This window comes from Dipodomys merriami, unplaced genomic scaffold (genome assembly GCF_024711535.1).
Source record: "Dipodomys merriami isolate MVZ:Mamm:240054 unplaced genomic scaffold, mDipMer1.0.p SCAF_1467, whole genome shotgun sequence".
Taxonomy (NCBI): Eukaryota; Metazoa; Chordata; class Mammalia; order Rodentia; family Heteromyidae; genus Dipodomys; species Dipodomys merriami.
In genome coordinates this window covers 94,991-107,610 of record NW_027202790.1, presented here as the reverse complement: position 1 = coordinate 107,610, position 12,620 = coordinate 94,991, and the positions used below count along the sequence as shown (strand labels likewise).

Sequence of the window (12,620 nt, the reverse complement as noted above, 5' to 3'; positions counted from 1 at the left end):
CTGGCTCCTGGCTATGTCATTTTATTTTAACCCATGGGCAGGTTGCTTTTCAAGATCATTTTCAAGGCCCACAGAAAGAAGAGATGTCCAGGGTTACAGGACCTAAGGCTCAGTTTAGACATAAATATTGTGTGTTGGGGTGGGGCCTTCTTCCTCTAGACTCGTGACCCAGGTCCAGCCCGGCAGACATATGAAAGAGCAACCCTGTCTGCCATTCATGGGTCTTTGTGATGTCATCTCTCAGCGCCTGGCTACAGTACTGTTTAATTTTCTGAAACCAGTAGCCTCTTGAGCCGAATAACTCAGTCAGAACCAGCGATGATATATTTAGGTTCAGCAAGTTGAGCTTATTATCATTATCTATCTGAAACATGCTAGAACACACACACACACACAGAATAGTTGAATGATTATTTTAAATTATCCCTAGCTTAAAATGTAAGATTCAGGTTCTTTTTTTTTAATTTTTATTTTTTGACTGTGTCTTATCACTGCCAGGCCTGTCAGAAAACTGATCTCATTTAACCCCTACCAAAGTTTTGTAAGGGAGGCATTAGCTCTTCATTCTGGAGGTGAACTTTTCAAGCAAAGTTGAATGATGTTGCAGTGTGGAGATTACTTTCCAAGTAAGTGGTGATTTGAACTCAGATCGGATTGTCTTATGAGTTTCATTATTTCTTTCTACCAGGCAAGGTTAGAATGAGTAATCAAGAGGAATTCTACTGATCCAGAAACTAATTGAGTCTAGATTGCCAGTTAGAGTTTTAAATCTAAGTAAGTGGTAACCAGAAGTATTTATTACTTCAAGTATGTGTGTGTGTGTGTGTGTGTGTGTGTGTGTGTGTGTGTGTGTGTGTGTGTGTGTGTGTGTGAGAAAGAGAGAGAGAGAGTGTGTGAGTGTGAGAGTGAGAGTATGTGTGTACTGGGGCTTGAACTCACAGCTGGGTGCTTTCCCTTAGCTTTTTCACTCAAGGCTGGCACTCTACTATTTGATCCACAGCTGCACTTCTGGCTTTTTGCTGGTTAATTGACTCATGGACTTTCCTTCTCTCTGGCTGACTGTGAACCATGATCCTCAGATCTCAGCCTCCTGAGTAGCTAGGATGACAGATGTGAGCCCCTGGTGGGGCACTTGACTCTGACATTTGTTACCTCTTTTAGGCTACAAGTATACAATCAAAGACCCCTTTCAGGTATCAATAGTGAAAATTCTCAATCATGGTAGGACTCACTTAAATGGACTCTTCTGAGCTTTTCTTCTTATACTTTGTGACTTTGAGGAAGGACGATTAGCTAACTTCTCTCTTGGCTTCATTGAGTTTTCATACAGGGTGATTCTGATACGTAATTTATACAAGATGCACTGAGCAGAGCTCAGAGGATCTTGGTAGCCATTTTCTGGTAGTTTGGTCTGACCGATTGGTGGTATGCTATACGCATGCTCCAGTCTGGATGTGAAGGTCAGGGAACTTCACGGTCAAGTGCAGAAGTAGCCTCACTCAGCTTGTCTGTATCTTGTGCCAAGTCAGAGTGCTAACAGGTTGCAGGGGGGAAAGGGGCGTGGGTGGCCTGTGCCAGCATGCGGGCAGTGATCTGTGGGCCTACATGTTATTTAATCCAAGAAGAATATTTACCTTTTGAAAGATCTGGGGTGAAAATTCCCATCGCCACCTCCGATCAACTATGAACTTCACTGGCATTTCAAAGTTCCTATTTATTTTGGCAGCAGACACACGGGCGGAGACTTTCCTTTTGAACCAAAATATTTTCCTTTCCCTTCTTCATCAGAGAAAGAGAAACTTCCATTGCCCGATGCAAATGCATAGCAGGTTGGAGAAATTACCAGAGCAATGTAGGTTTTTCCAAGGAGAGAATGAGTGCAGAGTCTAGCTGAATTTTTGGCTTAGGTTGTTTTTTTTTTTTAAAAATTTGTTATTTATTTTGTTATCTGTTTATTATATTGTTATTTATTTGTTATTTTTTATTTGTTACCTTTCTAGATCTCAGTCTAGTAATTCCAAAGTACAATGGACTCAAGTTTATAAAAAGACCCACTAGTAGAGCAATGGTAGGTGTGGTGGGGTATGTTTAGATGATAAAATTGAGGCCAAGCAGTTACTGGCTCTGAGCATGAATTCTAGCTATTAGCACTCCATATTCAGCACAAAAAATGGAACCCAATGAATGGGTTTCATAGCTCTCATTTTCTAACATACAATCTTTTCAATAATAGTAGCCTTTTTGAGAGGCATTTGCCTGTGGGTCTCTAGTCGATAGGATATTAACAGATATAATGAATTTTCCCCTTGATACAGAAAACCCTTAGATGTTTAACAAATGGTAGGTACTGGTATTTGCTACTTCTTAAAATCAGAGAGAATATTGTCCTAATTCTATGAAAGCAAGTCACTATGTAGATTTTTTCCCCCCTTGTTCTGGGGCTTGATCTCAGGACCTGTGCTCTTCCTTGTTTGTTTGTTTGTTTGTTTGTTTTTCCACTCAAGACTGTCAGCTCCACTTCTAGCTTTTTGGTGGTTTACTAGGGATAAGAATTTCGTGGACTTTTCTGTCCAGTCTGGCTTTGAACCAGGATTCTTAGATCTCAGCCTCTTGAGTTGCTCGGATTACAGACGAGCCACCAGCACCCAACAAGTATGTAGTTTTCTAATAATATGACTTGATGAATGGGAGTAATATTAACTACTGATTAGTTCATCTGTTTTATAGATTGTTTTCTGAATAGTGATGGCTTGCTCATAGGGTGTTGGATTGAGTGGAGAGAGAGAAGAGGGAGAGAGAGGGAGAGAGAGAGGATACATCATTAGTAATTGTCTGAAGGCAGATAGTCTATATTGTTGAATGAAAACAAGAAGCCAAAGCTACCAGGTAGATGAATACCAAACGCTATATATATATATATATATATATATATATATATATATATATATATACACACACATATACATATATATGCATACACATACATAATATACATACACATACATATACATATATGTATATATATTTTGTTGTTGTTGTGGGGCTTGAACTCAGGGCCTGAGCGCTGTCCCTGAGCTCTTCTGCTCAAGGCTAACCTCTACCACTTTCAGCCACACTACCACTTCCTATTTTTGGGTGGTTGATTGAAGATAAGAGTTTCAGAAATTTTCCTGTCAGGGCTGGCTTTGACGTGTGATCCTTAGATCTCAGCCTCCTGAGTAGCTAGGATTACAAGCGTGAGCCACTGGCACCTGGCTAAAGACAGTATTTTATAGTGAAAATCTTAAGTGCCATCTTTGTAATTTGTTCTTAATAGTGAGCCACTTTGTTTTCTAAAAAGTAACTTGCTATTTGTAGAAATTGCCCTCCATTGTAATCTTTTCCCTAGTGTATGTGCTTTACATCTTGGATTAAAAGCTATTTTAGGTTTTTGTGAGCAAAGTCATTCTCTTCATAAGCTCACATTAAAAAGGTTCTTTACCTTGTTTCAACTGGATTGTACATAGCTTTTCCATCAGGATATAAAGTACAAACCATACATACATACTCCCAAGTGTCTAGGAAGTTAATCTGTTGTGTGTGTGTGTGTGTGCGTGTGTGTGCGTGTGTGCGTGTGCGCGTGTGCGCGTGTGCGAGCGCGCGTGTGCATGCATGCGTGCCAGTCCTGGGACTTGAACTCATGGCCTGAGCTCAGTCTCTGAACTTTTTCACTCAAGGCTTAGCACCCTACCACTGAGCCACAACTCCACTTCCGACTTTCCAGTGATTAACTGGAGATAAGAGTCTCATGGACTTTCCTGCCCAGGCTGGCTTTGAACTATGATCCTCAGATCTCAGCCTCCTGAGTAGCTAGGATTATAGGCGTAAGCTACTAGCACTCCACTGGAAATTAACATGTTGAATGGAATTGTTTATCTCAGTGGTTTTCAGAGTGTAGTTGCTAGCATTATTTAATCTGAATTTTGGGCTCTTCCTAGACCAGATGAATGAAAAAAAAAATCTCTGTAGCAACTGCCTGAGGAATTTAGTGGCTGGGAATGTGGCTCAGTGGTAGAGTGCTTGCAGTGAGCAAAAGAAACTCAGGGACCAGTGCCCAGGCCCTGATTTCAAGTCCCAGACCTGGCAACTCAGGGGTAGGTGCCAGTGACTCACACCTGTAATCCTGAGTTCAGCCTGCAAGAATGGCGCGCGCGCACGCACACACACACACACACACACACACACACACACACACACACACAGGGAACACATTTGTTATTTTACATTATATGTAGCATAATGAAAATCCATTATTAAAAGGAAGAAGGCCCCGCCCTTGGAAATATTTTGATTTGTCAGAAGGCTATTTTTAACCACCTGTGAGTTTTTCTTAGTGGGGTTACATAATTTTTCCTTTAGAAAAAAAAAACTGTCCTGTTTAGTTAGAGATGGCAGAGTGAAACTAGCCAGCAGTCGACACATGACTGGGTATATATATGAAATCCAGCAATCAGATTGCAAAACAGCAGTTCTCTGCCTTGCCCGGGCTTGGGTGTCGTCCACCCATGCATCGATTATTCAGGCCTTGTGTTCTAGAGTCGAAAGGCCCAAAGTTCAAATTGGGCTGTGAAAGGAAATAGTCATGGAGTATCCTTAATTACAACAGGAATTGTAATACACGAAGCTGTGTCTGAGGGGCTTAGCACTGTTGGAACTATTTTTACTTTTGTGGCCACTTGGCTGCTGTGATTAACAGCAGACGACTGAAGATACACTCACTTGTCCCATTCTTGAATTTGTGAGTTTGGTGAGTCACATCTTGTCTTCTGTCCCATTGGGGCCTAGAAGATAAGGCTCCTCTCTCTCTCTCTCTTTTGCTTGCTCTCTTGCCCTCTCTCTCTCATGATTATCAGACCTCTGTTATCAACCTCTGTCACCCTTGCTTTTGTTCTTTTTGTCCCCCCTTTACTAAGTAATAGCTGAGTGCCTAGTTTATTTTATTTTTGTGTCAGTCCTGGGGCTTGAACTCAGGGTCTGGGGACTATCCCTTGGCCTTTTCGCTCCTGGCTGACACTCTACACTTGAGCTACAGCTTTCTGGCTTTTTGGTAGTTAATTGCAGCTAAGAGTCTTGCAGAATTGCTTGCTGGGCTGGCTTTGAACACGTGACCCTCAGCTTCCACCCTTCCGAAGAGTTAGGGCTACAGCTGACTTTCTAGCTTCCTCCTCCCCTCCCTTTTCCTCTTTCTTTTCTATTTTTTTCCCCTTCCTTTTAAAGGCAAACAGAGCAAGTTTATTTGTAAGGCAAAGAACAGCCGAGGAAGGAAAGTAGGGAGACTATCCATCTGGACAGGGACCTCCAAAGAGGAAGTCTGATGGAAACTTGGAGGGTGCATTTTTTTTCTTTTGGTAGTATGGGGCCTCTCCCATATCTATTCCCCTGGGCTTTGCGCTAATTACTTGATGGCTTAGCTTTTTTTTTTTTTTTTTTCATTAGCTATCTACTGTTTACTTGTCCAGCAAGTTCATGCATTCAGGAGCCCTTAAAACAGAGGATCTTCTTTTCCAATGTGTGTCTTTTTTGGGGGGGTTGGGAAAGGTTGGTAGTGGGATTTGAACTCAGGGCCTGGGCACTGTCCCTGAGCTTTTTCTGCAGCTCAAGGCTAGCACACTAGCACTTTGAGCCACAGCGCCACTTCCAGTTTTCTGGTGATTCATTGGAGATGAAAGCCTTTCCTACCCAGGCCGGCTTTGAACTGCGATCATCAGATCTCAGCCTCCTGAGTAGCTAGGATGACAGAGCCAGAGGCATCTGGCTTTAATGATTTTTGGACCGCCATGATTGTTAGCCTACTATGGCTGCTTGAATCCTACTTGCACTTGAACCTGTCCATCCAGTAAACTACGTAAGTTTCTTTCCTCTTAGCCTTTATCATGAACATGGAAATAACACAGTCTAATTTGAGGAGATTTGATGATTAATCAAGACAGTATTACAAAGTACCTGGACTATTGCAGGTTTTATTCAATGCCTAATAGAGAGAAAGTCTGCCTTTTTACCCTTTCTCCCCTTAGGGCTGCTAAGAGAAATGAGCAAAAGTGGGGTTGAAACTAAAAACAGATTGTTGATGCTTCTTGTTTTGTACGAGATAGTGTTTTATTGAAATCAAGACACTTTGCTCCCAACACGATGCTTAAAATTCCCTCAGCCCCATCTTGTTATTTTGTTTTGTGTATGGCTTAATGCAAATGTGTGGTGTTCTGTTCAGATACAAAAATGGCTGGGGATGAGTAAGTACTTACTTATGTGGAGGTGGGCGATGTTCAGAGATTACTGACTATAGGGGTTCACTAACCCTCTGTTACTTTATGGACAAAAAACGCTGAACTGGGCCGGGTGCAGTGATACACGCCTATCATCCAAGCTGTTCAGGAGGCTGAGATCTGAGAATCATAGCTCAAAACCAGCCTAGACAGGAAAGCCCTTGAGACTCTTATTTCCAGTTAAACACGCACACACACACACACGTGCATGTGCGCACGCGCACACACACACACACACACAGACAGACACACACACACAGAGAAAGCAGATCAGAAGCTGTGGTTCTAGTGGTAAAGTGCTAACCTTAAGCAGAAATGCTTAGGGGCAGTGCCAAGGCCCCGAGTCTCCACCCCAGGACCAGAAACTCTCCCCCCCCCCTAAAAAATAAGTCAGTTACCCTTCTCATGCACATTGTTTTGGTTTCCTCCCTAATTGTCATAATTAATTTAGAATTACATCTTGGAAAAGCACAGACATCTTAGGATACTGGAAAGCCAAAATGGAAAAAATGGACTTGAAGCTATGGGACTATGTGGGGAGAGTCAGTACAGATCCAATGAAGCACCTTTTCCCCCCTCCTTCTTCTTTTTTTTAATGCTTTTATAAAGATCAGGAAGAGTTGTGCAGGCTGCTAGTTGGTCCTGTGGCTTGAACTCAGGGCCTGGGCACTGTCCCTAAGCTCTTTTACTCAAGGCTGGCACTCTACCACTTGAGCCACAGCTCTACTTCTAGCTTTTTTTTTGGGGGGGGGGACCCAGTCGTGGGGCCTGAACTCTGGGCCTGGGCGCTGTCCCTCAGTTCTTCAGCTCAAGGCTAGCACTCTACCACTTGAGCCACAGCGCCACTTCTGGCTTTTTTCTTTTTGCTTATGTGGTGCTGAGGAATCAAATCCAGGGCCTCGTGCATGCTTGGCAAGCACTCTACCACTGAGCCACCTTCCCAGCCCCACTAGCTTTTTTCTTTTTTTAATTTTTATTTTATGCCTATTTGGAAATAAGAGTCTCATGGACTTTTCCACCTGGGCTGGTTTTGAACTTTGATCCTCAGATCTCAGCCTTCTGGAGTAGCGAGGATGACACATCGGTGCCTGGATTGAACTTTTTTCTTTTTAAATTAGGTGTTAAAAATAGAAAAGATAAGAGAAGGAGTAAAGAATTATAAACTTTGGACCTTCTCGGAGATCATAATGTTTATTTGACAAAATGTGTGGCTTTTGAACTCTGAATTAGCAGAACATCATAAGAGATAAAATGTCATATGAGCTAGACCTCGTTGCTCACACCAATATAATCCTAGCTGCTCAGGAAGGTGAGATCTGAGGATCAAAGTTCAAAGCCAGCCTAGGTAGAAATGTCCATGAGACTCTTATCTCCAAGTAACCAACTAAAGCTGGAAGTGGAGGTGTGGCTCAAATGGTAGAACATCCATCCTTCAGTGAAAAAGCTAAGGGAGAGTACAAGATCCTCAGTTCAATCCCCTGTACTAACACACACACACACACACACACACACACACACACACACACACACACACACACACACACACACACACACACACACACACACACACACACACAGTATATCTCTATGTATCTCACATGAACATCATAAGAAAATATTATACAAATGTAGTTTATGCTAAGTGTATACAAATACAGTTAAGAGTAAGTCTAACCCTGCATTTAATATTATCACCAGCAATCTGTTGAGGCTCTGATTCTTTCTTATTTTTGCCAGGCCTGGGGCTTGAACTCAGGGCCTGGGTGCTGCCCCTGAGCCTCTTTGTGTTCAAGGCTAGGACTCTACCACCTGAGCCACAGCGCCACTTCTGGTTTTTGAGTGGTTCATTGGAGACAAGAGTCTCACGGGGACTTTCCTGCCTTGGCTGACTTCGAACCTTGATCCTCAAGTCTCAGCCTCCTGAATAGCTAGGATGACAGATGTCAGCTACCAGCGCCTGGCTGATTCCTTCTGAATTCATGTAGAACTTAAGAGACCTTAACACTGTACTCTGAGGGTCAGTATTAATTGACAAGGGGTTGTGTAGTGCAACTTACTTGTGACCACAGAGTGAAATGGTGACAAATTCAAGGGAAGAATAGTCTGAGTGTAAAAAAAAGAGGATAGTGCTGTTTTTCTATCAAAAAAATTACTAAAATCTTTTCTTTTTTTTTGGCCAGTCCTGGGGCTTGAACTCAGGGCCTGGCGCTGTCTCTGACCTTCTTTTTGCTCAAGGCTAACACTCTACCACAGCACCACTTCCAGCTCTTGTGGTAGTTTTTAGTGGCATGAGAATCCCACAGATTTTCCTGCCCCAGGCTGGCTTTGAACTGCGATCCTCAAAGCTCATCCTTTTGAGTAGCTAGGATTACACGCATGAGCAAAGGTACCTGGATTAAATCATTGACATTGCAGCATTGCATTTAGGATTTAAATTTTAATGTATGTTGCCAGTTGGAAGTCAGTCTAAGTTTAAATTTAGCAAAATGTTCTAGGCAAGATATTTGGGGTATGGGGAGCTGGGAAGTAGTTCACTAAAATCTGATTTCCCATTCTGAACCTTTCAAGCCCCCCTTCCTCCCCCTCCTCCTCCCCTTCCCCTCTACTCCCCTCCCCCTGCTCTTCCTCCTCCTCTCCCTCTTCCTCTTTCTCCTCTTCTTCTTCCTCCTCCTTCCTCTTCCTCCTTCTCCTCCTCCTTTTCTTCTTCTATTTTTGTTTTTGTCCTGGGTACTGTCCCAGAGCCTTTATGCTCAAAGCTAGCCTAGCACTCTACGACTTGAGCCATAGTTCCATAGTTCTGGCTAAAAAGCCAGCGATTCATTGGACATGAGTCTCACAGACTTTCCTGCCCAGGCAGGATCCGAGATTCTCACATCTCAGCTTCCTGAGTAGCTAAATCAGGGGCCTGAACTATGGGCACAGGGCTTTTTATGCCTTCTTGACTTCTTAGAAACAGCTCTTCTAAAAGAAACCAAACAAAAGTTGGCTGTGTTTTATTTTTGTGTCCACGGCTTCTCTTCAGTCCCTGTCTTTTCATTGAGTGATTGGCAGAATATAACCTGTGGAAATTCAAGGGTTCTCATTGGTTCCATTCTGTGAAGAAGAAGAATAGAACGTGGCTTCTTTCCTCGCTCCTCCACTCCCCTGGTTATTTAGTTTGGCAGAAGAAAACACACTGAGCTCCAGCAGGAAAGCAGAACTACATAAACAGGCCCTAAGACACGGAAGTAGGAGACAGGAGATACTTGGAAGGGTTCAAAATGACTTTCTAGAATTCACCCATTCATTGATGTGAGCAAACATTTGCATGCTTTCTATGAAACAGCGGTGTAAAAACGCGGGGCAGTGTTAACCTCTTTCCTGTCATAGACACCAAGAAAATGATGACATTTTAAAGACAGATGGTGTTCCAGGCGCTTCTGGGTAGTCCTCCCGGGAAAGGCCATGGCTCTGTAGACCCAGCCCATCGCCTGTTTAAAGCAGACACACTAGGAACTTGATCTAAGACATAGCTCCTGCCCTTGGGGGTTCTCAGCCAAAGGACAAGTGAACCACAAGGGACCAACTGGCTCGCAGGACTGGTCTGTGTTGACAAGGACATGGTGGATGGCCCAGCTTACAGATATGATTTGTGGACTTGAACGGAAGACAAATCCAGCCTCTATGGAGTGAGATAGTATGACTTGTGTGTGTGTGTGTGTGTGTGTGTGTGTGTGTGTGTGTGTGTGTGTGTGTGTGCGTGCGCATGCGTGCGTGCGCACATGCATCTGCATGTACCTGTCCTTGAGCTTAAACTCAGGACCTGGGCACTGTGTTCCCTCAAAGCTAGCACTACCATTTGAGCCTCACCTCCATTTCAGCATTTTTTTTTTTTTTTTTGGTGATTAATTGGAACTAAAGAGTCTCAAAGATGATCCTACCAGGGCTGGCCTCCAACCTCAATCCTCAGCACTCAGCCTCCTGTGGAGCTGGGATAACCAGCGTGAGCCACTGATGAGCCTGTTTATAATATGATTTTTGTATTCGCTTCTAGCCTTCGAATTCCGCCCCAGTTTCATTTCACTATCCCAAAGAAAATGCTTTCATAAGGCACTGCCAGACCTGAAGTACAACGTGAGCGTACTCTCTCCATTTTATAAACACACTGAGAACTTTCTGATTGTTGGGACTGGATTGAATTGCAGATGAACGGGGTGGCCACGGTGGGAGGGATGGTAGAACTCTGGGGCAGATTAGGGCACCTGTGGCCCACAGTAAAAGCCTGTCCCCACTCAGCCATCTCTCCCCTGGGGCCTTCTCTCCCCTACTGGCAAACCACCTTGTTTTTCTTTTTTGACTTCTCAAGTTGGATGAGATCCAAAGTGTTGCTGCTCTTGGGCTCCCCTCCCCCTCCCTCCCTCTCCCCAGCTACAAAGATCAAAAGCGTGTTATTATAGAATCACTCCCTCTGTGAAGCCTGACCCGTAACCCATCCTCTTGGGAAGGTAGGGTCAGGAGGTGTGGCCTGCATTTCTACCAGTACAAAGCTTTGCAAAAGGTCAAATGAGAAGGCAAGGTTATCAACGTCATGTTCTCTATCAGCCCACAAGTTGAAGAAGTTAGCTAGGAAAGTAGAATAGTGAACTCCCAACAACGTCATAGAAGAGTGGCTATCATTAGGAATGGATTTTATTGCTTGTGTTTTATTTTATTAGGAAGTTGTGTGTGTGTGTGTATGCACGTGCTTGCACACACGTATACATAAGGGCCTGGTGCTTGAATTCAGGGCCTGAGCTTTTTGTCTCAAAGCTAATGCCAACACAGCTCCACTTCTAGCTTTTTGGTGGTTAATTGGAGATAAGAATCTCACGGACTTTCCTGACTTAGGCTGGAGATCCTCAGATCTCAGACTTCCAAGCAGCTGCAATTATAGCCTGTTTCCAGTTGAAACCATGATTGTCTGGTACTTAGCTCACTCAACACAATGATCTCCAGTTCCATCCATTTTCCTGCAGATGACCTGGTTTTGTTATTCTTTATTGCTGGATAGATTGTAGAGTCACACCACTTTTTATTTATTTATTTACTTATTGGCTATTGGGCCCCTAGGCTGATTCCATAGCTTCAACCCTGTAAATATTGTTGCTATAAACATGGATATACAGATATCTCTATTGTATGTTGTATGTTCCTTTAGAGAAGGTATATCATTAGCATTCAAAAACAGCTTTGGTCATATTTGGATAAATCAAGCATGTATTATCTTTCATCAAGGATGTAGTTGATCTTATGGTTTCCCAGTGATACTTATTGGGGACTATTTTACCATTTATCAGTTGAACAGGTATTTGAGAACTGTTTTTAAATTTTGACTTACAAGACAGCATAGCGACTCTTAGCATATATATGCCAATTTGTTAGACAATTATGTGGATAAGTTTAGAAAGCTTTGCTATGCTATTGCAATCTTCATCAATGGAGATTTAACAAAAAAAGAGCTTCCTTTATATTAATTTCCTTCAGTAAGATTCATTTTAATGGGTTATGCTTTATGAATAACAGTGATGCTTTTGTTGAAATTATTGCTAGAACACAAAAACACTCTAATGGATTCTGATGGTTTGGAAATGTTACTAAAAAGAAAGTTCTCTGAAGAGGGGTAAATTTGCTCCATTTTGTGATCTCTGTCTCCCCATTATCGTCTGGTCTAAACGCAGCCTGTGTTTGTTTGTGTGTTTAGGATCGCCCCAGGACATTTGACATGCATTCACTGGAGAGCTCCCTCATTGACATCATGAGAGCCGAAAACGATTCCATTAAAGGTAAGCCGGGAGCTTCTCTTACCTGATTGCACTGTTGTTATGGATTATGGAACCACTCTGTATCTAGTGAGTCATATCAGTTTTACCTGGTAACGCTTTTGGTTAAGAAAAAAATGGAGCTAATCTGATGGACAGCTACTATCCCAACGGCGAGTACTGCAAAGCACTCATTGCTAAGAATGCACCATTAACTCAGCCCTCCACTTCATTTTTTTAAGAAAAAAATCCCAGAAAGAAACCTCAATGGCCAGGTGTGTAGATCATGCCCAGAATGACAATGACCATATACCAGAAAGAACTCAAATGTTAGGAGATTTTTTTTTTTAATTTTTGCTTATTTTCACATTAATTTTATTCCTGTGCTTGGTTGCTTGATCAGCTAGGCCTTGAGCTGTAAACTTGATCTATGTCAACTGGGTCTCCAGCCCAGTTGTTGTTGTTTTTTTTTTTTTTTTTTTTTTTTTTCCGGTTATTTTGGTGATGAGGTCTCAGACTTTTATTTTTTTTTTCCACTGGG

At 42.7% G+C, this 12,620-nt stretch overlaps 1 protein-coding gene across 2 annotated transcripts in view; it reads left to right on the top strand.

The window, feature by feature from the left end:
- The window catches only part of Cpeb4 (cytoplasmic polyadenylation element binding protein 4), an 82,807-nt gene that overhangs the window by 11,372 nt on the left and 58,815 nt on the right, over positions 1 to 12,620 (top strand). For both annotated transcript variants that reach the window (XM_070021898.1, XM_070021897.1), the window contains exon 2: positions 12,022 to 12,103. In XM_070021898.1, coding sequence (XP_069877999.1) covers positions 12,022 to 12,103 — 82 coding nt within the window. The remainder of the gene's footprint in view (positions 1 to 12,021; positions 12,104 to 12,620) is intronic.